The sequence below is a fragment of the Pezoporus flaviventris genome, unplaced genomic scaffold (genome assembly GCF_033815535.1).
Source record: "Pezoporus flaviventris isolate CSIRO_AGI_PZ_B2104156 unplaced genomic scaffold, CSIRO_AGI_Pfla_v1 ptg000029l, whole genome shotgun sequence".
Lineage (NCBI taxonomy): Eukaryota > Metazoa > Chordata > Aves > Psittaciformes > Psittacidae > Pezoporus > Pezoporus flaviventris.
This window is the reverse complement of record NW_026892577.1, coordinates 15,210,023-15,237,233: the sequence shown is the minus strand read 5'-3', so window position 1 is coordinate 15,237,233 and position 27,211 is coordinate 15,210,023. Positions and strand designations below refer to the sequence as shown.

The 27,211-nt window shown below is 40.7% G+C and overlaps 1 protein-coding gene across 3 annotated transcripts; it reads left to right on the top strand.

Moving 5' to 3' along the window:
• The first annotated feature begins 15,378 nt into the window (after nt 1–15,378).
• Nucleotides 15,379–26,290, top strand: LOC133272257 (lipase member M-like). 3 transcript variants are annotated; one of them, XM_061459220.1, is made up of 10 exons: nt 15,379–15,666; nt 17,086–17,154; nt 18,495–18,612; nt 19,263–19,461; nt 20,130–20,239; nt 20,925–21,061; nt 21,630–21,776; nt 22,845–22,916; nt 24,412–24,483; nt 25,630–26,290. In XM_061459220.1, the coding sequence occupies exons 2-10, from the start codon at nt 17,146–17,148 to the stop codon at nt 25,861–25,863; spliced, it is 1,098 nt and encodes a 365-aa protein (XP_061315204.1). In that variant the 5' UTR covers nt 15,379–15,666; nt 17,086–17,145; the 3' UTR covers nt 25,864–26,290. The 3 variants fall into 3 exon arrangements, with proteins under 3 accessions (XP_061315204.1, XP_061315203.1, XP_061315205.1); XM_061459219.1 differs by having other exon boundaries at nt 17,043–17,154; XM_061459221.1 differs by lacking the exon at nt 17,086–17,154 and having other exon boundaries at nt 15,380–15,666.
• Nucleotides 26,291–27,211: the final 921 nt, after the last annotated feature.

Below are 27,211 nucleotides of genomic sequence, written 5' to 3'. Positions count from 1 at the left end.
GACAAGGGGAGAAGTGATATGGTAAGAGCATCCTTGCACCATGAAGTGTGTGAGGAGCAGATTTAATTGCTCTGTGAAAAGCATAAAATGAGTTTGCAATTGTTAGTCTGCAGAATCAGACATTCCAGGATTTAGGCTCTTCTTTTAAAAGTCTATTGTAGGTTTCCCTTAGGGAGCAAGACTGGGAGAATCTATAGGCGAAGTGGTTGAGCATTCCTGGAGACAGTATTAGACCTGGTTGCTTTTCTTGCTTACTCCCTTGTGTTGGCCTGGATCTTCTCCAGCCCCACAGCTAGCTGGCCCAAGAGATGAAGGCTGGAAAAAAAGCTGCTCATCTTTTCTGTGGTATTAAATTGCCTGATCACTTAAGGTACATGGCTAGCTTACCTGAAGTCTGCCAAGAGCCTGCACCAGTGCCAGGGAAGTAGATGCTCCTGTGAGGCAGCTGAGCTGTGCCCCAAATGGCACCAGACTGGTATGATCCCACTGCAGGCACTGACCTGCTCCCTGGATTGCCCCTGCCAAAGAGTCCATTTGTACATGCCTGCTCTGCTCCTCACCACCCATCCCACCCCTGGTGCTATCTTCCAGCTCCATCAGCATACAGAGCTTGTTAGTCCAGAGGAAAAATAATTCAGAAAAAGAATGCAAGTAGCTATCTTCTTGGGTAATGAGCCAAATAAATTCATGGACGGAAGGGCCAGCTACAAAATGAAGGGGATGGGGGATAAAAGCACCTCTTTCAGAGGCAGCAGGCTGTTAGAAGAGCTTAAAGAAATGCAGTCTCAGGCTTTCTTTAAAATCCCAGTGCAGAGGTAATGGTCAGCCTCAGGGGATGTCAGATGACTGCAAAGGGCTTGGAGGTTATTCCCTCAAGTGTGCACTTCTGTGTTGGCTCCTGTCCATACAGCTGGCTGTGAGGGGCATCCCAGCAGCTGTTGAAAGCACCAGAGATGCTGTAGAGAGCTCCTCGGGGGGGGGGGGGGGGGGCTGTATTTGAAAACCTCTCATATATGCAGGATAACTGCAGGAAAAGAAGAAAAGGATGAAGTTTATTAACTGTGCAGTGCAGTGATATCTGAATTTGAGCTGCCTGGACAAACAGCACTACATGAACACTGCTATCGAATTTTTGCCTGGATTACAGTTAAGCCATGATATAGCTAACCCACTGAGATAAATCCACTGAGTTAGAGTGCACTAAACTATAAATTCCTATGAATTCACATACTGAAAGGAAACAGGATGAGTCATCCAAAACAAGTACAAGTGTAAGGTAAAACTGTGAGTTAATCCTGGTAATCCTGGCAGAAATTGTTTCCTTCAAAATTTCATCCAAAGATTTCCCTGCGCAAGATAAAATCCACCTGCTTTGCATGTATATGTGAAGTGGAAACACTTGCAATGATACTTGACAGCTCCCATCACAACTTAGTGAACTGGTATGCTGCAAATATTGCTCCATTTTAAGTTTTATTTGAAGGAAAAAGTAGATTTCAGTCAGGCTTCAGCTGCAATTCCACTCTTCCTCCAGTGCACACTATTGTGAGTAGCCTCAGGGACTCTAAGCCTCAGTTTCGCTATAGAGAAACAGCCTTGCTCCCTGTTTGAAACATGGATATGAATGTTTTACCCCTAGAGCAGCAGAGTCACAAAAATCAGGTACATTTGGAAAGAAAAGTGTTTGGTTTCTGCAGTGTCAGTACTCAGAAATGTCATGGCTTCATGTGCAACACTCATGGCAGCAAACACCGATAGTCACATCAGTAGCGTGGGTGGCTCCTAGTTCAATGTTGAGTCATATCCACATGCAGGAAAGAACCTGTCTGCACTCGATTTCAAATTCTGCATGCTCACACACTGAGCACCTTCTCCCATCCCATTCAGGAGATTCTCCCATGTGCTGGGCCATGTTCTGGGCAGCTTCTGTTTTCACTGGACTCCTTCATTTTGTGCAGGAACTATAGGTCCCATGCCTGCTTGAGATGCCTTGGAGCTGTCAGTTCCCTTATCTGCTTGTCATGGTGTGTGCAAAAGGAGGAATCTGGCTTCCAGCCACTATGCATCAGCTTACATGCTACTGGTAAAATGACTGCACTTAGGTTATATCCTGGTGAATGATTAAGGTACCTTAAGGACGCTAATTCTGGTTACTCACTCAGCATGTGACTTTATTGAGTATTATTTTGAGGCACGATGCAAAACACAAGGAACCTGATTTTCCAGCCTGTGTCTTTGGATCGCAGACTAAAGAGGGAATCTGTATTTCAGACTGGGCAGGGGAGGGGGCTGGTGTAATAGAAGGGTGGAAGAGAGAAAGAGAAAAAGAAAGAGAAAAAAACACAACAAGCAAACAAAAACCCCCAGAAGAATAGTGAGTCCTGTCACAGCTCCTCCACATCCAAACCTGTATCTAAAATGAACTTCACACAGCACAGGGGGAAGTTGTGAACAGCATCTTAACAATAATTCCCATCCCACCCTCATCTCTTCCTTCTGCCCAGTCTCTTTTTCACCCCAACCTTTTTCCACCACATTGACCAATCCATGCTGAACAAACTCATACATACTGTGGTATAATTGCACAGTTCCTCCTTGCCCTAGTGATATGATTGCACAGTTCCTCCCTGCCCAAATTCTTCTTCCACTGCTTCCCCCTCTGAAACTCCCCTGTAAGAGGGGCTGGGTTTGGTAGTCACCCAGATACCCAGCCTTGCTTGTTAGCCCTGTTAAAAGGTTTGACTTACTGTCAACATGTCTCATGTGGAAGTGCCATAAAAAGGAAATAGCAAACAAATTCCTGCTGACTGGTTTGGAAACGGAAAAGGCTCTGCTGTTGTCATTACTTCTCCTGGCTCTTATCCAGTACTGATCTACCACATTCATGCTATAAATATTTTATCAATCTCGTGCTAACTTGTTTTGTGAAATTTGTGTTCCCTTGCAGCATCTGTTTCTCGTGTAAGCATCTGCAAGCTCAGAAGAAAACATCAGCTGCATAAATGGGAATCAACGTGTCTTCCTTGGAAAAATTCAAGGCCAGGTTGGATGGGGCTTTGACCAACCTGGTCTTAGTAGAAGGTGTCCCTGCCCGTGACAGGGGGTTGGAGCTAAATGACCTTTAAGGTCACTTCCAACCCAAACCATTCTATGGTTTTATGATTCTATGATTCTCCAGAAATAGACAAGTTATGTGTTTCACATTGGGACTGTATATGGTTACAGTGTAAAAATATGACAATCTTACATACTGTCAACATCTCTCATGTGGAAGTGCTGTAAGAAGGAAATAGCAAACCAATTCCTGCTGACTGGTTTGGAAACGGAAAAGGCTCTGCTCTTGCTACTTCTCCTGGCTCTTATCCCATACTAAACTATCACATTTGTGCTATAAATATTTTATCAATCTCGTGCTAACTTGTTTTGTGATTTCTTCACTTCCAGCTAGTAGTCACAGGCACAAACATTCACACATTCAAGCTGATTCCTTCAAAATCGAAATTCCAAATGAAAGCAAAATGTAGTCCCTCTGATAATTATTTATCAGATAGTCATAAATACAAGTTACATTTTTGCATCCTGACATTATTCATAAGGTTGCTACCACTGTGTGTCTTTGTTTTCCACTTACATAGCACTTTCCACTGTAGAAAAGCTAGCACAAAATGGTAAAATATTTTTGGCTTTGTGCCCAGCAGCTGCAATTAAAATACCCCAAATCTATTAATTGCAGCATTACTCCTTCCCAAAACAGCACCACATGTATAAATTACTCCATCAACAGTGAACACTGTGTTTATGGGCAAGGTACCATGACAGGTCATGCAATACAAACTACCAGACAAGGCAAACAGTTGGACAGAGCCTTGGATGACAGTGTTTAGTGTGAGGTGTCCCTGCCCATGGCAGGGGGGTTAGAACTAGATGATCTTAAAGTCCTTTCCATGATACCATAGAGAATTCATATTGACATGGAAATGTTATTGCAACCGCTATGCTGGTTCTGCCCTGAAACAGCATCCTGCATGCCATTCTGTACAGATGCTCTTCTTTCTTTTTACTTGCTTAGACCTGTAAATGACAGTGGAAAAATACCCAGAGTTCAGCTCCAGCTGCCTGCTCATTCTAGCATCCTCTGTGGTTTCCAGTCTTGTGTGGCTGACGCCTGTGAAATGTCCATACAGCCACCAAGGGCTGCATGGAGCCCTTGCATGGAGCTGCATGCAAAAGCTTAGTTTGTTACTCAATAGTTTTATTGAAAAAAAGTAATTATTTGAGTGCCTGACAAGCAGCTAAGTCAGTAAAACAGTAAGAAAAGTGTAATAAAGATTATCTTAGGCAATGTCTTACACCTATTTTATAAGACTATAACTCCCATGTTACTGGAATTCAGATGAGCCATTCAGATGGGTTTTCTTTCTTGATAAAAAGATTGTACATCTCAGCAAGCACAGTGCAAATTACAAGTGAATGGGATGCAATCAAAGCTAGTATCAAGTAGAAAATCATTAACAATAACTTGTAATCAAGTTTTGCAGAGCTTTCATGTAACAGTGATTAGATTTTATAAGTCATATTTTTGAAAACAATAATTTCTTTTGGCAGTCTCAATGTTTTTAATGCTGTAGTTACTAAGATGAAAGATTTTTATTAATAGCATTTTGCCTTTGTTCTATCCTTTTAGGAAAAAGACTGACATCTCCTTAAAGGTTTCTTATGAAGCTGAGTAGGTTGTATGTGGCCCAATAAGTACACAGGATAGCTGCTAAGAACAAGTTGCTCTGAAGCCAAGTAGAATTTCTGTTTTACTATACTGTGGTTTATATTTCCTTTGATCTACCTAATCATGTTTAAAATCTGATTTATTCAAAATAGTCATGAAAAACTTTAACAGACCAGGATGAGAGCTGAAGTCTGAAGAGAAGTTAGTGATTCTGTTTCAAAATTGGGATAATTTCTCAAATGTATGTTTCCCCCACATCTGCTTGTCCCCTCTGTAAACTAAAAAAGGCCATGCCAACTGCTACAGAGTCTGAAGAAAGAGAGCAATGGTATGACCTGAAATGTTACTCTTCAGATTTGTGATCTGATTTAATAGAAGAAATTCCATGACTAGAAGGACTTGGATTTCATTTGGGGTATTGATATGCCTGAGCATTTGGTATGATGTAAAGACATGGTGGACAGAAGAGAAACAGCTGGGAGGCAAGAAAATACTTACGAGGATCATGAAAGCACAATAGAAAAGGGTGTGTGGGAAAGCCAAGAAATGGGAGGAATTTATAAAAGGCTGAAGAGCTGGAAAAGGACAAAGGTAGGCAAGGTAGGACAAAAAGGTAGGTAAGGACAAAAGATAGGTAAGAAAACATGACAAGACACTGAAATGAGAAGCAAACGAGGGACAGGAGGTGTTTGGGGCATGCAAGAAAACATTGGGAGTAGAAGGCATTAACAGGAGGAGACGACTGAAGTTCAGAAAGGTAGACAAGGGGCAGGACACTGGCTAGGTTAGGAGCTGGCCTCACTTAATGAACAAAGAGATGCTAAATGAAGATTTGTTTTGATAATCCTGAGCAGAAGTATGGCAACATATGGTTAAATTTGGAACTGAAATTGTCACATGTATTAGGAATGGCTCCTTCCCCTACAAAGACCAGAAGGTAGACTTAAAAAAAGCAAACATAGCAAACCTGGATACATGATAATTAATTGTCCTGTATAACTTTTCCATCAGCTTTTTAATTCTGAGATGGTTTGAACACATTGTGCAATACTCTGCTTCTTGCAGCATAGCTGTGTGGTTTTGTGGGAGGACAAGTGGGACAATATACACCACCTCTCAGTGCAGATGAAGATGTCTGGATGGGGCTCAGAGACATGGTACACCAGGGTGTGTATGGGAATGGAACGTTCTTATAGCGCCATGATTGCAGCTAACCAGATTTTCCTCAGCTCATACAGGAGATACCACACCTCTTCGTGCTACAATTGTATTTAGTCAAACCAGGCTCATCCTAAATGATCTCCCCTATCTACTACTAATAAACAAGACAAATGAGCATTGCATAGCAAGAGCCTGCAATTTCATTCTGTGTCACTCTGGTAAATCCACATTGCTTTGATGGGAAATATCAGGATGATTGTCTCCAATTAGTTGCAGTTACACAATTTCTGACTGCGATTTCCCAGACGGAAATACGTGTGCATTCTGGATAGCTGACACTTAGTGCATTTGATGTTTCAAAGGCAGAAAACCCTCTAGGATTAGCACACTAACAGAGCTAACCTCCGCAGCACACACTTTTCAGTCACACACACTATGTCTAACACCCTATGTGTTGTACAGAACTGTGCAAGCACAATGGCCTGTTGCATGTAATGAAACACATGACTGGAAGTCTGGACACGAATTGCTTCATCACTAGAGTTAATTCCAAACCCAAATATATCAGTAATGGGGAAAAAAAACAACCAACCAAACAAAAGCACCACAAAAAAACAAACCAAAGCTAACAAAAAAAAATCTCAAACCTGCACAAAATCAAAGAACTGGATAAAAAAACTAAAACATTACCTGTCAAGTATTCAGAAGTTGAAGGATAGTATCAAACCCTATATGTTCGTATTAATACTTGCCATGCTTGCAGTAGCTATGAAAAGTCATAACTTTAATTAGTTAAATTATAATGGTGTTATAAATTAATAAAGACTTTATTAAAAAGTTGGTTGGCATTTCCATTAAAATTGCTGTTTCTGGAGTCATGTGAGGATATCAGACACTCAGTTTCTGTTCAAAGAAGTGCCTCAGTCATAGAGAAAAATCCAGCTGCTGCTTTGCAAAACCAAGTGGGGATACCTGCAAATCCAGTCGTCATTATTTACTAATATTTTTGTAAATAAAGCAACCTTTAACAGACAAAGATAAAACACTTCACACCCTCCAGACATGATCCAGCAAGAAACTACTTCAACCAAAATGAATACACACAAAACCTAGGATGAATGCCAGAGGCAGGCAGGATGCTCAAGGACATCTCAAACAGCACTAGAATCCATTATTAGTTACTTCTTTTTGCTGTATCAGGAACTGATTACTGGTGTGTTGAGTAGCCCCTTATCTTGTTACACTCTGTTTCTGTGTCCAGTGTCCCACAGGTAGTCATGGCCAAAGATTTTTCAAAATAAATAATTCTAAAATAAAGCAGACAGATTAGTGACTGAAATTCTGTGACTCTGCAAAACAATTCTGCCCCAAATTCCCTCAGAGGGGAGTTGTCATCTAAGGTAAAAAACAGCTATTGTGAGTAGAGGATTGCATGTGCACACCCGGTGTGCATGTAAACCCTGTATTCAGGATTTCACCCACTAGGAGCTGACAGCTGGTGTACCACATAGAGAAGTCAGTTTGCCATAAGCAATTATCTAGCTCTGGCTTTGATTTTAATTTCTAATAAATAAACAAACTCCAAGACTGTAATTCTCTGTAGTTCCACATTAAAATTATAGAGCAGTGGTCATAGAAGCCATCTGAGAGCTGACCTGCCCTGATGCTGCTCACCCTCCCTGGCGCCGGTGGCCCAAACAACCTGGGGAAAGCATCGCACATGGGAAAGTCACTGCATGTGGAGAAGACATCATTTGGGAGATCTGCTGAACTAGGCAGTCCTGCAGGGGGAAGGAAAGGCTGGATCCTTCCACAGATCAGCCCAATGGCCCTCTTCAGCATCCCTCACTAGGACATGAGCTGTGACAAAGACATGACACAGTGACATGATTCACTTCTGTACAGTCTGGAACAACCTCCAGGGTGCTGAACATGCGAGGTGAGAATTCACACTGTGAAAAATGGTAATGTATCTTTCTGTGTACATGCCAAAACACTTGGAGACTGGGGCCTCCCGTCCATTGTTAGGTGAGTCTTGTGAGGTTTTCTCTGAACAGGTCTAGTTTCAGTTCCTATTTAATTGAAATTGAACCATGCACAGACCATGAGAGAAACAGCACTAACTTCAGGTTCTTCCTAAGCTGGTGCCTTCTGTGGAAAACAAATGTTTTCTCACAAAATTAAGCGGCCAGGTACCCAGTATATGCACCCCATTTTATGCTGCTCATTGCCCATAACGGTGAATCTGTAACATCAGAGGGTCTAGAGTATAACTCATTCATGCAAAATATTTGTACTTGTCTATGTAATTTAAAAATTATACTAGTCTAAAAAATTGTTTCGTTTTGAAGTGACACAATCCTTCTTTAAAACATGAAGACAAGAGCAATCTAGTAACAGTTTAGAGCCATACAGTGATTTCATTCAAAGGCTTAAGGGAGAATGGTTTAGCTGCCTTCCTAAAGGTGCTGTGCTCAGGAGATTATGCTGTCTGTGTTTTCCAATGTTCCCCTGTAAATTTTGAGCCCTGTGGCCAGTTTTCACTGGTAGCACCATAGTCATTCTGCAGCATGATTAGAAGGTGAAAAGAAGAAGAATAAGAGCAAGAGAGATACCCCAGTCGTTGGAAACATTTAACTGGAATTAGCAAACAGCTGTAAGGTACAAACTGACAGGATACCAGCGTTGCTACATCTACTGCTCAGGGAATGATTTTTTAAACACAGAAGAACTCTAATAAGATTGACTGAAAACTTTAACAACATTGCTAGTTCCAAGGATCTATTTGCCTGTTAAAAATCTGTTTAAATATTTTCTTTTTTTTCCAGATATTCCTTCCTTTTTTTCAGAACAAAAGCTCGTCAGTGAGTTCCTTGCCTCCAGTAGCCCATTCTCTTAAATCTTTGTTAATACAACTTGAAATAAGGATATGTCTGTCTTTAGGGCTTATATGAATAAGATCTGACATCCCTTAGGCCACAAAAGTAAGTATTTCAGCCATGATTTTCATTCACTCATCTGAATATTCATTCAGATGAATAAGAATGCAGTTTGAACGGAAATATCCCTTAAACAGGTGCCAGCTGGACAACAGGAAGGAAACAAAAGTCATGGAGATCAAAACGACTTGAGCAGAATCACACAATAGTGACCAGTGCTTCAATGTCCTACTCATTAGACCTGGACAGATATTTCAAGATGCCAGGATGACCTGAGCAAGACTAGATACAAGAAGTGCAAAGGGATTTTTGGCTGAGAAGTGACACAGTGATGCTGGTGAATGCAGCATGGAGATGCCAGTCTGGCTTTGCCATCTGAGGGTCAGGGTGCAATGCAGAGCAAACAGCACCTTAAAAGTGGTACTGCCACAGCCAGGTCCATGCTGCTACCTCTATACACAGCTAGGTAGTGAAGCTGCCAGCTCAGATCAGAATCAGCCTGAGGATCACCAACAATTGGTTGGGCAGTGAAGACATAAACAGTTTTCCTGTTGGCTTTCAAAAGGAAAATACAAATTACTGACTTTTCAGACCTGTTTCTCGTCCAGCATTGGAGTTTCTCTTCTGCAGATTGACAGTCCCACTAGCAGAAAGAATGGAGCCATGGGGCATCCCTGCTGACAGACATGTTGTGCTTCTATCCTTGGGAATCCACCACTTTTCAGATGGCCACTGTTACATGCTCCAGGGGAGTGAAACAGCCAGGAGACCACTCTGCAAAGGGATCTTCCTACCTCAAGGCTCTCCACAAAATGTTTCCAAAGCAGAGGGGTCATCCTGACCATCAAAAAGGCAGGTTTCCTTTGTGATGGTAAGAATTATGCTTTGTCTGACATTACTTGACTTAATGAAAGAATACTCCCTTGTTTCATGGAAACTTTGAATGTCTGGTGCAACATCAAACAGAGCAGAGGTTGAAAGTGGTTTCATTTGTCGTATTTCTGTGTGAGACTACGTGTTGGCATTAACATAAGTAAACTTCCTTCACATAGCAAGAGAATGAAATATTGTTGACATAAGAAAAATAGAATATGTGGACTCTTCATTTGGTTCTGAAAAATACCGCTTTGGGGTCAGTAGACAAATTTTGTCTTTATAAGGGAAAGCTGTTATTGAAAACACAGACTGCATTTGATAAGCAGCTTTGCTATTTAAAGTACATTTCTATAGCTAAGGTTAAAATACTTTTATCGTGTTCCATTTCCCTTACAAACAGAATATTCTGAGCCTAAATGCAGGGTAATCATCTTAATTTTGTAATTATTTTTATTATTTTATGGTGGACCGTTTTTTTGTCCCTGCCCACAGCAGGAGTGTTGGAACTAGATGATCTCAAGGTTTTTTCCAACCCAAACCATTCTATGATTCTATGGGGGAAAAAAGAGCAAACCAGAAATTTGTATTGGTAACTGTATCTTCACTTTTTAAAGAGAAAAGTCCGTATCTATGAGTTAGCTATACACTCACTGTTTCAAAAGAAATTCCTACTGTGTATAAAGATAAAAGAAAAAACAAAACAAAACAAAACTAAGTGCTTTACAATTTGGAAAGACAGAGCTATGATTATCCAAGCTGTTTGCCTAGCAAAAGTTAGTGAAAAATTGTTTGTTATGCATGAAAAAATTCAAATCCAGAACTGAGGTAATTAAGAATGGAATTTGCATTTGAAGAGAATTTTTCAGTAGAAGGAGAAGGGTTTTCACAGGAAGAGAGCTGTCGGTCACAACTGCCAGCCACCAGAGCCCAGCCCTGACCTCAGCTCATTGCCCACTCTGGTCTGCAGCCACCTCAACCCTGGACCTACCCAGTTGTAGATATGCAAAATCCCAGTTTGAACAGAGGATGGAGGTTTTGCCACCTCTAACCCCCAGCAGCCTCCTTCTGTCCCAGAGGAAACCCATTACTTTAATTCTTAGCCCTAAGTAAAACCCAAGCCACTCTGCCCCCAGACCCTCCAACCCATATCCTTAAAAATACCTGGATGGCTTTTGCTGATGCCAACACAACACAGGCTGGAGCAAATTGCTCAACCCAATCCCAGCCTCATTCAGTAGTCCATACTCTGCTCACCTGTGCTTAATGGCACACGCTCACCAGGACTGACTGGTGCACACTGAGCGTAACTCTGGCTTAGAGCTCATGCTGGTTCCAGTGCTTCTGCCAGAAGACTGGAGTTCACACTACCAAAATTTTATTAAGCAACAAAAGCAAGAGAAATGAGCTCTTCCTAATTCATCTGTCCATTCATGTGTACACAGGTGTGTGGATTCTATTTTTTTCTAATTACAGTTGATACATGTGTGGATGAGGAGATATTGCTGTATACATTGCCACAAAATTAGTGGAATGATAGAAAGAATTACTTGTGGATTGTGGGGCAAAACACTTTGAACAGCTATGCAAAGCTCATGAATTGCAACAGAGACTTCATCCACCCTCAGAGGTGAAGAAATCCTGGCTTGCATACACATCCTGGTTTTGACTGGGATAGAGTTAATTTTCTTTCTAATAGCTGGTACACTCCTGTGTTTTGGATTTAGTATGAGAATAATGTTGATAACACACTGATGTTTTAGTTGTTGCTAAGTAGTGCTTACTCTGAGAACTTTTTGTTTTCTCATGCTCTGCCAGGGACAGGGACAAGAAGCCAGGAGGGAGCAGAGCCAGGACAGCTGACCTGAACTGCCCAGAGGGATATTCCATACCATAGTATGCCACACTTGGTATAGAAACTGGGGGAGGTTGGCTGGAGAGAGCCAATCAGTGCTTGGGGTTGGGCTGGGTATTGGTCAGCAGATGGTGAGCAATTGTACTGTGTATCACTTGTCTTTCTGGGGTTTTATTCCTCTCTTTATTTCCTTTTATTATTATTAGTAGTATATTTTACTTCATTTAAATTATTAAACTGTTCTTATGGGTTTTACCCAGTTTTTAACTTTTTCTGATGCTCCTCCCATCCCTCTGGGGAGGTGGTGGTGTGAGCAAGCAAGTGGCTGCGTGGTGTTTAATTGCTGGCTGGGGCTAAACCATGACAATCCATTTCACAAACTTCAGGATCAGCCAAAAAGTACCATGGAAATGATTGTGGTTTTCAGAAGTTGTGTTGCCTTCGGATAGGTCAACAGAGGAGCTGGTGCTAAGCTTTGGGGTTGCAAGCTGCCTTACTATGGGTGACTGAGGCTTGGGCAGGAGGGCAGCACTGCCTGGAGCATTTCCAGACAAGGTGTCGCCAGTGTGAACAGAAGAGGAGGGCTCTGTCCCTCCTGAGCCCTTTCTTGTAACACTTCTTACTTTACCTTTGTCACACAGAAGATTCATAATGACATTAAGTGCCAACTCAGAGATACCTCACTCATTGCTTAAGAATATCATGCCACTCAGCCTATGTGATGCAAATTCTCCAGGCAAGCTCATGCCATTTACCTTGATGATGAGCACCATGTATATTTTCGCAGACCTGACAGACCTGGGGGAATGTCTCACCCAAGCAGCACGTGTTCTCACTACTGCTTTCTGCTTTTGCACTTGTGTCTCTTTGTCTGTGGATTCCATTGGAAGGAATCCCTTCTCTCTTTGCAGGCGTGGGAGCCATTGTGGGACAGGGGGCTCTGCCTTCACTCCCAGATGTACCTGTGCTGGGAGCTGACAGCACTCCCGCCAACGCAATAGCATGGGATGGGGTGGCTGAGGGCAGGCACTGCATCCCTGCTACCAGAAGCTGGGTGTTTTCCCAGGGATGCTGTGGAGAACACACTGTTATACCCTGTTCATAATTCCCAGTGTTTTGCTCACTCTCAAGAAACAACAACGTGTTTACACGTTCATGGCATGAATATTTTTAAAGCCATATGAGCGCACAGAGGGGTTCCTTCTGTTTTTGCTGCTGTGTGTTTCCTTGGAGACTCCTGGCTGGAAACCTGGACAAAAACAAGTCTGCCTCTCAATAAAGCATACCTTCCTTTAAAGGCCCTCCTTAACATACTCAAAATAGCTAAATGTTTCTGATAACTACATACACTAGTTGTGTACGTAGATGAAGAATCCAAAAGGACATACTTGGTCCATGAAGAACAGCTATATTCAGCTGCTCACAAACATCTTCCATTCTTAAGTCACTTACACAGCCAGGTCTAATTTGTGAAGCAGGAGGGAATGGGGGGAGCAAAGAGTTTGCAGAAAACACCAAAATGCTAGGGAGTATATCCTGTGCATTGCTGTTTGGGTTTTTGGGGGGAATAGAGAGGTTATGCAGAAAGAGCACTGGAAAGAGCTGAGGCTTCATAAACCAAACATAGTCAATAGTTTTTACAAAAACACTTATTTATATACAGGCACCTAGGCTGACCACTTTAAAGTTCATTTGCTCATGACCACATTAGTGAAGCTGCAGCCACACCTCTGTCAATAACAATTCAACCTTTAAGCATTTCCACTGAATTCTACACCTGCTTATAGGGTGACTAACTCACCCTGAAACATATGAACTTACAGCAAAGGGTGAATGTTTGTGTTTAAAAAAATCAGCCTAAACACCCTTGTTTACCTTCTTTCCCCATCTCAAACAGGCTCTTCAAATGTGCTGCCACTAACCTTCAATGATGACTTTATCCCTTAGTTCTCTGTTTATGGTATTATGCCATTTATACATTGTCCTTTTACTCAATATTGATTTACTGAGTTCTTTCTGTCACTGGAGCATTGCTTTGCATTAAGGAATGAAGCTGGCTTTGTTTACAGTGGATTATTAGCACATGTTAATGAGTTAGAATACCATGAGGTACTTAAAAGCAAGTACATATTTAAACAGTTCATTCATGGAATTCATGTCGAGCTTTGAAAGACACAAGAATTTTGAAAAGAGAAAATATATATTTTGGAGAGGGAAGATGAAAGATCTTAAAATATATGAAAGAAAATAAAGAAGGATCAAAAAAAGAAATCCTACCTCGTGTAGAGTCAACATTTGGAAACATTCCATGTTCTTAACCAGCTCTTTGAAAATCATAGAATCACAGAATAGTTAGGGTTGGGAAGGACCTTAAGGTCATCTAGTTCCAACCCCCCTGTCATGGGCAGGGACACCTCACACTAAATCATCTCACCCAAGGCTCTGTCCAACCTGACCTTGAACACCACCAGGGATGGAGCATTCACAGCTTCCTTGGGCAACCTGTTCCAGTGCCTCACCACCCTTACAGTAAAGAATTTCTTCCTTATATCCAATCTAAACTCCCCCTGTTTAAGTTTGAACCCGTTACCCCTTGTCCTGTCACTACAGTCCCTAATGAAGAGTCCGTCCCCAGCATCCCTATAGGCCCCCTTCAGATACTGGAAGGCTGCTATGAGGTCTCCACGCAGCCTTCTCTTCTCCAGGCTGAACAGCCCCAACTTTCTCAGCCTGTCTTCATACGGCAGGTGCTCCAGTCCCCTGATCATCCTCGTGGCCCTTCTCTGAACTTGTTCCAACAGTTCCATGTCCTTTTTATGTTGAGGACACCAGAACTGCACACAATACTTCAAGTGAGGTCTCCCGAGAGCAGAGGGGCAGGATCACCTCCTTCGACCTGCTGGTCACGCTCCTTTTGCTGCAGCCCAGGTTACAGTTGGCTTGCTGGGCTGTGAGCATTTCCACTCCTAATTCCCTGCCAAAAGCTGAACATTGCTCTTTATAGTTCCTTTTGAAGACCTGCTAGCAAATCTTGTAGGAACAGGTCTTCTCCTGAAATTTTATTTCATGTTGCTTTCTGGTCTGTAAATATTAAAGAAAATGGCTTCTGCGAGTATATTAAATAATTCTGGTCTAACCAATGCTAGTATTGCAAGGAGAAAATATGCAAACTACAATAGAAATACAAATATTGAAGCCTATTTAAAACCTTGGTAGGTATCTAGGACATCAGTTAAGGAATATGGTTGCATTATGCTTGTACTCCACAAAAAAAAGAGACTTACAAAGGTCATTATCCTGAAGACCTAACAATCTACTTGGCCCTGCCTAATTTCTACTCCTGGGCAATACTGGCCTCCTCCCAGTATGCTTGAGACCACTGGGGTAAGTGGCCATTATGGTAATGTTTCCTCAGTCTGTACAGATAAAGGAAAATTATTCTAGCCTCATAACTATTCATAGGAAATACCTGTTATTCTATGGCCATTTTTGAGGTGAAATATGAATAAAGGAAAATCTCCTGAAACCACTCCTGCAACAAGGTAGAAGTACGGAACAGCAATATAAGCATTAAAAGAATAAAAGTATGTGCTATAACATGTATAGAAGTACCCAAGGATCCGAGTTCTTTCCATCCTTTCACATAACATAAGAAGCTGAAATTGGCAAGTTGATAGTAAAAGAGGTTTATTGACAATTTCAATCAATATGATAAGGTATATCTATGAAACATATTTATTTTCAAAATTCCTGATCCTGCTCTGCCACTCTGCAGAGCTGGTATTCTCCTTAAAAATCCAGCAATCTGAGATAGTGAAAAGAGCCTTGTTATAGCTGTGGTGTCTAAGGAGATGAAAAGCACAAGGTGTGAGTATAAAAGGAGTCGCCTCTCTCTGGTGCTACCCTAGGGAAAACCTGAAGTGATAGCAGAACAAATGAGGAGTGGGAAAGAAATAGATGTTCATCATCAAGGTACTGCATGACTGGGGAAAAAGAAGCGTATGACCATCATTTTATTGCCATCTTTACCCAGCGCTGCTTCCAAACAGCCTAGAACTGTTTCCATTCTTCTGTTGTTTCTGTTGCTCAGCTGAACACATGATTTCTGACACAAGGTCAGTAACACTTTAATTCATCTCTGAACCATCTTACCCAAACTGGTGAAGACTGCAAAAGATGGTATCAAACCTGGGCTTGAGGAGTTGCTTTATTATTTGAGAACAAATGTATTTCATTGTGTTGTTTTGCTTGTAACTCATATAAGTGACAGGATGGCTATTCCTTGAAAAATTCCTTTCAGCTAAAAGCAAGTAATATGACTTGTCTAGCTTGAATTAGGTAACTGGGATAATTGGAGAGGCATGGGGAAATGGCAAATGCAGGAATATGACTGCAGCAGCTTTCAACCAAAAGAAGAGATGCTTACTCAGTAAAAGAAAGGGGTTTTAAAAAAAATGTTTATTCATTTTCCTACAAAAGGAGCTAAATATTTCCAGGATACAGATTATGTGAGTATGTATTATAGGTTAGACTATAAATTGTTGTTCTGTGATAAGAAAAAATATTAGGTATTCATATTACTTGAGAAAAAAGTTACAAAGTCTTCTTGATTGGGAAAATAATAAATGCAGTGGACTTTTAGCTGATTCGGTCTAACTTAGAAGTCTGTAACAGAGGCTTAGACATAGCCTCTAGAGGTTTGCATGGTGTAGAATGATAATTCAAACACTCTGTATTTTGTTTGAGCTAAGAGTATGCAGGTGTTCACAGATTGTGGAGCTGCTATGTGTGCCTCTAAGGAAGCTAGTTTTCCTCTCAGTTTTTTGTCCCTTATTTCCTGAACAAAACTGGACCTCCTGGCACTCAGTCTTTAGCTAGCATTACATTTAGCAAAACTTTCTTTTCTTTTGTTCATCCTCATCCTACGGAGTGGATAAATTTTGCCATTTAGGTACCTAAGTTCTTCATTAAATGAGAAATATTTAAATCTGTTTATTTTCAATTGTCTGTTTTTTCAGCCACCTATCCAACAACTTGGTTGTCTGTACTTTGGAAACTTCACTGTGACAATGATCTATTTAGCTGCAAGTTGCCCAATAACTCTAGTGTTCCTCAGAGTTAGCCAAAAATGTTTCCTAATTAATCTACAGAACAAATGCATGGCATGGTAATGTAAGTAACTTGCTTCTCAGAAGAATGAGTGAAATCCTTTTCTCTGCAACTTTTGCTCCTTTCCTTGGATTCACTGATACTTTTGCCCTGATTGAAAGCGGCATCCTGGTCCAAACCTTAGCAGATAATCCAGATTGCTGTCAAACTCCTTTAGATAGGTGTTTAAAGTCAGCTTTGTCCCATTTAATTAACAAGTAAGGAGTACCAGACCAGCTCATTCAGTATTAGGCAGCACGTCCTCATCAGAAAAGCAGGGAACCTGTCTGGATTACAAGTGCTGAGCAGGGCTACTGACTGATGAATATACTGTTTTATCCAGAAAGAAGATATGGCTCTTTGTTGCTGTGATGTATTTGTTGCAGGGAATTACTTATTCAGAAGAACTCAGAAGAACTCAGAGAGCTGTGGATCCTGAAGCATTTATGAATATTGTAAGTTGCTCAATAGATGTCATTGAGCTCATGAGCTCAACGCTCAACATGTCTCAAAGCAGAGGGGTTTCTAGGTGTTAGAAATAACAGGGTGGATAAGCTGCCTTTATTTTACCCATCATCTCTAATCACTGTATATACTCCTCCTACTTCTTCTCTTCTCTCTTCTCTTTTTTCTCTTCTCTCTTCTCTTCTCTTCTCTTCTCTTCTCTTCTCTTCTCTTCTCTTCTCTTCTCTTCTCTTCTCTTCTCTTCTCTTCTCTTCTCTTCTCCCTTCCTTTCCCTTCCCTTCCCTTCCCTTCCCTTCCCTTCCCTTCCTTTCCCTTCCCTTCCTCTTCTTGAGTTTGATAGAAATTAAATCAGACATCTTTCCTTAGTAAATCTCCAGAGTTAATTTAATTTTAAATATCGGTTACCAGTTTGCTATTGCTGGCACTATCTCCCTATCTGAAAAGAATGACCCTTTGGAATGTCAGCATATCGTCAGCAAAGGCAACTCTAAATAACTTATAGTGTATGTTTTCTCATTTTTTGAATGACCAGCATAGCTCAGAAGCAGACAGCTTTTAAGAAGAGCACCTCTTGGCAAGCAAGCTTGTTTAGATCTTTAGTCACTTGTTAAAATCTTGGGGTTTCTGTGCCATGTGGCAAATTACATTGCGCAATTCACTGAGTACAAGGTATAAAAACCAATCCTCTTTTGTAACAAAACAGGTTGAGTGTTACATGTCAAAAGTAGTACTTTATTTCAGAGCTTAATAGTGGCTGTGCTAGCAATATTTCCCTTGTGACTATGCAAGTGGCTGATCCTGGTTTTTCCATAATGTAGTCAGTTTTTCAGTGGTACTCACTGCATATGTGCCATTCACAAAAGGGCAGTTGTGAAGCTCCCTGGTTTTCTCTGAAGGTAGTTTAAATAAACTGGTTTCACTTGCATGACAGCAGATCTGGAACATGTATCTGAGCAGCTCTTTATCTCTAAGGGAAGATGAGAGAGAAGCTAATGGAATCATAAGCTATTTCTATGAGCTTATAATGATTCTTGTATCACCAGAGTGCAAGGGCTTGTGATGATTGTACAGCAGTAGCGTAATACAGGTGGGGTTTAACAGATTGTAACTGAACAGTTGAATCCTAGATCTAATACAAAGAATGAAGGAAATTTGTTGTAGCATTAGGGTTACAATATCCAATCTGGTATTGCATTATTCAGATGCTTAATATACATAGACTAAATCCCTAGTTGTATCTGCTTTCTAACATTTCTTCATTGTGAATATCTTATGCGGATAATATACAAAATAGACTTGTGCAAACAAATACATTTAACTTCTCTCCTAGAATGAGCTCATTACTTACAAGGGGTACCCTAGTGAGGAGTATGAAGTGACAACAGAAGATGGCTATACTATTACCCTCAACCGGATCCCTTATGGTACACAGAATCAGGGAAACCCAGGTACAGTTTGTTAATATGAGACAAAACTAGCCTAGATAGTGCATGTTCTGGAAAGAGATACCTTGTATTTATAAAATATCCATCAAAGCTTGTATATGCAAGTGAAATTGTAGCAGAGAATTATGGCAAGAGCAACCTGATTTATGTCAGCATACCTATTTATAATAAAACTCCACTATATATGAAACATATACCCTCATAATAAGAGTTGATAAGTAAAATGGGGTTTTAAAAAATAGGGTAAAGGCTGTAATCTGCCCAATCAGCCTGTTTTGTGAAAGCTGTTCCAGCTTCTGATTCTGCTTTGGTTTTGCTTACACCTGGTAAATATCAGGTAATGATTATATTTTGGGTAAAGGAAACCTCTGCAAACAATCCCACACCTTCATTCTTTATATCAGTGTTGAGAATCTCAAGTTAATGCAGCTGAGCTATACAGTGACCAGAGGGTGCCAAACTAGTTTTCACTGGTGTCAGACAGATCTTTCCATAAATCCTTACAGAAGCTTAGAAGTTCTCTCTTTACAGTTTTGTTTTTATAATTAGTTTTCTCCCTTTAAATTGGTGCAGGAACAAGTCCAGTACTGACAGTAATATTTCTGAACTACCAGAAAAGAAAATGAATTGTTTTGTTTCTATTTGTTTTTCAGCTTTAAAACCTGCTGTGTTTCTCCAACATGGATTACTGGGAGACGCTAGTAACTGGGTCACAAACCTGCCCAACAACAGCTTGGGATTCCTACTAGCTGATGCTGGTTTTGACGTTTGGATGGGAAATAGCAGAGGGAATCGCTGGTCCAGAAAGCATCAAAATCATTCCATTGATCAAGACGAATTCTGGGCTTTCAGGTAGATGGAACCATTGAAAGGCATCTCCATTGCCCATATTTATTTAAGCTGGCTAAATCAGGGGTTTACATATGCTACCTTTTACAAAGCACTCTCTATGTTCACTTTTGCTGAGGTGCACTTTGATAGTAATGGAGACTATTACTGATAGAAAAAGTTCTAGAGGCATAACAGCAGAGCAACACAGAAGAACCTGCACAGATCATCTCCAAGCTTTTCCTTAGTTCCAGAAACAGTTTTGAAGGCTATTTAGAAGCGATAGTCTGTATATTACAATAATACAAAAATCACAAAAGGAGAAAATGTAAATAATTTTGCACTTATTTTAATGAGCTTTTAAAAACAGACCATTTATTTAATGGCAAATTGTATAAAATAAGTAATTCCGTGGAAGGAGCTCTGTAACTATATCACCACTTGTCCCTTTTGTATAGATGCATACAATTCAACCTGACACTCCTTGAAATTATAGTCCTTCCTTTGATGTAAAGGGAGAAAATACCCCAGAAAATTTTGAGTCGTATCTTCCATATCCAGTGCCAGAAAAATAGCAGAATGATTCATTTCACAGTTCATGCTGTTTCTGTGCTAACAAGCCTGTAATAAAAATGTGAATTCAAAGTCTGATTTTTAATTTATGCATAACTCCTTCAATTTCCTGCCTGCAGTTTTGATGAGATGGCAAAGTTTGATCTTCCAGCAGCAATAAATTTCATTGTGGAGAAAACAGGACAGGAAAAGTTGTACTATATTGGCTATTCACAAGGTACTACCATCGGTAAGAAAAATGTGGGGTTTTATCAACTCTATGCAGGTGTGAAAAACATGGGATAAGCTGTTTCAGCATAAAGAATTTTTAATTTATTATAAAGACAGTAAAACATAATGGGCCAAGTTCACTGCTGCTCTAAGTCTCTCTATTTAGTTATACTGGATATTATTGTGGCCATGCAAATTGTTTTATTCCAAGATGCAAGGGCATGCCCAACAGCAGCTGGTCAGTTGACCAAAATAAACAAAACAGGAAGATGAAAGTACAGAAAGAGAAGTTGGCCAGTTTGACAGGACAAAAAAAAAGACACACACACACACAAAAGAAAATATGAAATTGGATTGACCATAAGAAAAACAGCTGCACCTCCCAGTAGTACGTGAAATGTATGAATGTGCTTCAGAAGTGTGCATTTATGTTTAAATGGGTTTGAAAAAAAGCTGCAAAGGCAAAATATAGACAGAAATTTCTCTCTGAAGAGGGAAATAAAACTACAATCTGGTAACACATGGAGAAGAGGGATTCAACACAAATCGAGGCTGAACTGTGATCTCTGAACAACTAACAATAACAACAACTAACTACAAGGTTGCTTGTAGGTTTGAAATTGCAGAATGGCGTTTATAAGTAATGAAAATAGTCTGATGTAAAAATGATTTTCTTTAACTCGCCTTTTTTTTTGTTTTCTCAGCTTTCATTGCTTTTTCAACAATGCCAGAGCTGGCTCAAAAAATCAAACTGTATTTGGCATTGGCACCTGTTGCTACTATTAAGTACGCTAGAAGCCCAGTGACAAAACTTCTCTACCTTCCAGAAACATTGCTCAGGGTATGTGATATCTTGGTTTCAAATGTTTAACCATATACTTGTTTGTTTAGCTTTTAAAATGGATAAACAGAAAGTATAGGGCTTTACAAAGTCTAATCATCTGCATGTGGGTAGATTTACCTCATGACTGAAGTCTTTGGAAGTTCAGACTGGACATTAAAAGAAGCTTTTTATCTAGGGCAGTAGTCCAGTATTGGGATAGGTCTCCCAGAGACGTACAGAGGTGCAGATCCTCAAAGGTTTCCAAGATTCCTGTAGACAAAGCCACAATCAATGTGCAAGCTTAGACCTAAACTATGAATTGGAGTTAACGTTTAACACATCTCTTGATTAAAAGTGATGTAACCCAAATTAAGTAATGCCTGAGCAGGCTGATGCAATGGAAAAAAAACCCTACCACCTAATTTCTCTCTTATTTATGTGAACATCATCTGGCAAACGAAGAGAAAGCAAGTGAGAACCACTGAAAGTGCTAGAGAAGAGGAACAGGACACAAACACCTTTTAAAAACAACAGCACAATATACAAGTGTACATTCTTAAATGAATGTTACCTTTGTATTTTGCAGGGTTTGCTTGGCAAAAGAGAATTCCTTCCTCAGACTGAGTGTCTGAGAAGGCTAATAGTTCCTGTCTGCAGCAACCCTGCTTTTGTCAGGCTTTGTAGAAGTGTCTTCTTCGGTCTGGGCGGCTGTAACCTGAGAAACATTGACGTGGTATGTATAACTCTTTTACAGCTCTACTGAGGGTTTAAACTTCTGCTCCCAAAACTTACCTTCTGTGGTGTGAAGTGAATCCTGAATTTCTATTAGTCAGCATCACATTGCAGGGAACAGTCCCCACTACTGCACAGCAATATCTGCTAGTTGCCCCATCACTGGCAGAAAACCACTGCCTCACTCTTTAGAAGAGCACTTGGCACCATCCGTACAATCAAAAACTGCTCAAAGTCCCCCCAGAACTCTGCAGTCTGCCTTCTGCCATACCTCACCTAGGGCGCTGTCTCTTGGTTCACACTGTGACTACCAGTCTCATCAGAGATCTTCAGTATGCTGGCACACCATGGGAAGAGAAATAAAAACCCCTACTTGCTTCATGCTTTCAGGAGCTACAGAGAAAGGAGCACACTCCCTTGCCTTCCTCCAAGCCTTGCACCACCAGGGATGTGCTCAGAGGCACAAGATACCTGGGGGTACCTGACAGAGAGTTGGCAGCCACTGGGGACTAATACATACTTGGACACCTCATGCTATGTACAGCCGTAGGTGAGACCAGCTGGCATTAAACTTTTGCTCCAGCCTTTTCCAGAAATGCCTCCAAGCACGTTCACTGAGGAAGGATTACATAGCAACTTGTTAAGAAACCCCTGCAGAACTAGGGTGTGTTTTATTTCAAGTAGTCACACGGTCCTCAGGCAGTCATAGTTCCTTTTGCTGTTCTGCCCAACAGCGATCCTCTCACCCAAGATGTGTTATACACTCCTGACAAAAAAGAGCCCACCTAGTGTGAGATCTAAGTTGCTGACTTGCTATCCTATCCTTTCTATCTGTAGATTCTTTTAGATTCTCAGTCATCCAAGAAAATGTTCTGGTTGGGGGTTGTTCTTTCAGTGCTCCTCCAAACCTGAGACATTGCCACGTCTGGAGTAACTCTGAGGGAGTCGATGACCATACCACTCCAGTTTCTGTTGTTTCTATTGTTACACAACTCTGCTGTGGCAGATATTTTGTTCTATATCTGAATAGAAGGGAGGAAGAGAATACTCACTGAATATTTTCTTTCAGAATCGAATCAATGTGTATATTGCACAAACCACTGCTGGAACTTCTGTGCAGAACATAGTCCACTGGAGTCAGGTACTAAGAAACTTCTGGAAATCAAAATAGATACTCACTTCTGTCTGAATGGTATAGAATGGGTATAAGCTGATATTCTGCCATGAATCCATTGCTAAGTTCTTGGAAATACATGCGACTTGTGGTTTACAATTGAAATCTTAATTCAAACCACTATTTTCCATTGATCCTTTGCCAGCAGGATAGAAGTACCCTATGTGATTCAGGTACATTTGAAGCCAACAATGAAACATGGTATTTCTGTAAAAACATGTATGCTGGCAGCTGTGTATACAGATGTATATATCTTTCTTCCTCCTGTGTGTCTAGTACCTTTTATAAATGATGTCCACAGTTCTGTACGCTTTACCTTAAGCAATTAGTATGTATCCAATCTGGAGTCAAGAAATGAGCAAGACATAGGCTGCTTTGTGAAATACTGGATTTTACTGGTAAAAGCCCTTGTATTTTCATCACTTGTTTCCAAAGCTCTCAATGTCTGAGCAGTAATAGTACTATAAATAGTATACTCTTTATTCAGTACACTTGTTATGTGCTTTACTTACAAGGTACTGTGACAGTACATCCTCAGCAGCAGTGCTGAGGAAAGCTGCCTTTCAGGCTTTGGTTTCACACTTTCATGATTCATAAAGTCTGGGCTCAGTCACAGAAGCTGCTGCATGCAGGACAGGTTTCCCAGCAGCACTGCAGGCTCTGGAGCAAAGCAGGAAGCATTTGCAAGCACAGTGAGCTTGCAAGAGCTTTAATGCACTTTTTAACACAGCACAAATAAGTCTGGGTAACACCTGCACAGGCATTTACTCAAAATCAAAGAATACTTTTGGCTGTGAATTTACATAAAATCTTAGATTTGATTAAGTTGCTTTTGTGACCATCCTAGGCCTGTAAAGAAAAAGGGTTGCAAAAGTGTAATGGGGGAAGCTCTGCAAATTGTTCAGGTTTAATTCAGCATCTAGCCACAGACTGGCAAGCACAAACATGCAGGACTAATACTCCTAAGCCTTCACTGTCATTGCTGTTCTTACTATTAAAGGAGTTAACAGTTTGCCTTCAATGTTAAGATCCCATTGATGGTGTCTCTCACAGTAATAACAACCCACACTGTAGGCAAAGCCAAGGAACATAAGGCAAGAACTTCTTTATTCAAACCAGAGAGGGAAGAAAAAACATAAGAAGGAGTCCCTCACAAAGCTGAGTGATGGTAACATGACTTTCAGAAAAAGACACAGCAGCAGTAACAAGTACTGGAACAAATTGCCTGCAAAGGCATCCCTGGACCTTTCTGGGCAGGAGCCATGGTAGTTTTGGTTGTAACAAAAACATTTGACGCCTTTTCACTAATTGAGACTTTTAGTTAATTTAATGTTGTCTTTTTCAGAGCTCTTAGAACTTCTGCTGAGGCTTTAGATTGGAGTCAGAGGTTCAGCAGGGAAAGAACCCACAGACTTCTTATACGATGGCTTTGTAACTACCCTTCTCTTGTTCTTCCTCTTAGGAAGCCCATTCAGGGAAGTTCCAAGCTTATGACTGGGGCAGTTCAAAGAAGAACATGGAAAAATACCAACAGGTATATTTTGGTGAAATAATATTATAACACTCGGACAACACAGAAGCACACATGAAGAGAGCAAGGATGTGGTAGGATACATTTTCAGAATACATATAGACGGAAGTATTACTACCTTCCAGTTTGGAATTCAACAGAGAAAACATGCAAGCACTAATGGCAACAATCAACTAAAAAAAAAGCAGGGGAGGGGGGGGTGAGGGGAGACAGAAACATTTAAATTAAAAAATTATCAATAAGAATAAAAAGAAATAAGGGCAGGAAAGATAGAATAATGAATTTGAAAAAAGAAAAGTACATCTATTTGATAAGACTAAAGAGGCATCTCGCCTACTAGCATGATCAAAGCAGTTGCCAATGTATAAGTGCTTAAGAGAACAATATTAGGAAGAGGGCAACTGGAGAGCTAACAGCTACCCTGGATTCTGGAAGCCAGAGGCATAAGGAATTTGTCCTCAATTCAAGAGTCTAATCCTGTCCTTTGACCCTCCTACACTTTAGGTCTCCACAACAGCCTGTCATTATGGGTTACACATTTTAATGATAGCTCGCATGAAGAGCAACTTCCTTTGGTTTGTCTTGAATTTGCTTGCCCCTGGAAAGTCACTGGATGATTTCTAAGTTTTGTGTTATGAGAAGTAATAGGGTGATTCCTTCCTGTGCTCTTTTTTAATACCATTTGTGATTATATAATGCCATCACTTGAACCTGCTCTGTCCTCTATTTTCCAAACCCAGGAGTCCTAAACTATTTGTTATTCCAGACTCCTTTTCAACTTTGTCACATGTGCTTTCTAACTAGACCATGTAAGTCTTCTGGGGCTGACCAGTGCTTCAAAAGGACCAAGATGAGGGTTTATAGAGGCATCCTGACATTTTCTATCTTGTTGCAGTTTCCTGTCCTGTGAATTCCTAACTGAGAGAGCAAAGACCAACAGTAACACTATCAGCTCAGGAGGCTTTTTTCCTTTGTGTTATCAGCTGGGCCATCCCTACAAGCAGACAGAAAAGACAATCAAGGGAATTTCTTCCTGTTTAGTTTAGGCACCTTTACTTTGAACACTGGCAAAAAGAAACCTCAAATGCATGTCTAAAGTTTGCTGTGCTTTCCTAGACATCCATTCCTGTATTTATTCATGTTTTTCAGGCTACTCCTCCTCTCTACAATGTAGAAGAGATGACTGTACCAACAGCAGTATGGACTGGGGGGCAAGACTTGCTTGCAGATCCCAAGGATGCAGCCATTTTACTGTCTCAAATTAAAAGGCTCATCTACCACAAAAGGATTCCTGGATGGGCACACCTGGATTTCATCTGGGGATTGGATGCACCTTTGCACGTGTACAATGAAGTTATTGATCTGATGCAGAAGAATGCTTAACCCACAACCAGTAGCCATACCTGATTCATGCTAAGACGCTTGTTTTCACTGAGTATACACAACACTTTGCATCTGATGGTTTCTGTTGGAGTCAGAGAATGGGTTCCTCCTGATGTTAATTTCCCAATACATGTCACTGCAATGCCTTTTGCATCCTGATGATGCACTTCATATATTCTGGTAACCTTGTGGATCAGTAATCACTTTTTAATTGGTACATCCTCATTCTGCAATAACTGTACTTTGCTGACAGAAGAAAGGTTTTTTTTTGCAGCCTGCTTTCTTCTTTAAACCCTAACAATAGTGAAAGCACTGACTTTCTCTGGATATGTGAACACCACAGAGTTCAAGGTGTTTTCCATTTTTTGTATTGTTTCTCAGTTTATGGGGCTTGCAGTTATTGCAAAGTAAGCCAAGACTAACTCTAGCAGTTATGGTATTGATTAATTTTATTATTAGATGAGACAATGAACAGAAAGTAAAAAATGAGTTCACACCAAAAAACTCACTCCTGACAAGATGATGGTTTGTCTTCATTTGAAACAGGGCTGCTCACTTTTTTCATGAGAAAGAGTGAGGGACACAGGGAGGGTAGACGCAGCAGAAAACAGTAGTCAGTCTCATGGTTCAAGCATGCACTTGGAAGATAGAAAACTTGGGTTCAATATCTGTCCCCTCCTTCAACACAGAAAAATCTTGGCAAATTCAATCTTTGCTGACAACAGCTTCAGGATCTGTGTACATGAGCTTTCCAGGGTGGGAGAAAGGAGCTGCTTTCATCTTGGCAATGCCAGCACTTCAATGGGACACTTTGGTTCAAAATTACCCTCTGAACCCAGCAGGAACCTCCCATCTCTTGCCATTTCACACGGAAACTACTGGCTGCCAAAGAGCTGAGCTGTTCTAACCCTTATCATGGCTATGAGAAGCCTCTTTGGGTTTTAAACGCTAAAATGAAAAGTACTCAACCACAGCCAGAAAGAATCCGTTATCTCCATCTCCTGTGTAATTAGACCCCTTTGCTCATTAGTGGGAAGGGCTGCTTCGAAAACAGTGCTGAAGAAATTGTCATCCTATTTAATTTCCTGGGTAACTCTGGCTCTACCAATCCTGTTTCAAATGGGTACTTATTGCACAAAGACTGTGCGTTGAAGGATACCCTCCATGGTTATTAGGTTACACCATCATGGTTCACTGTCCCTCCACAATGAGATGTCATTAGCTTCACTATGAAAAGAAACACAGTGCATTTAGGGGTTTCCTTTCAGAGTGACACCATCATTCTCCATTTGAATCAAATGTTAATATGGACTAATCTGGGATGTTAACCAGGGCAGGTACATCTGTT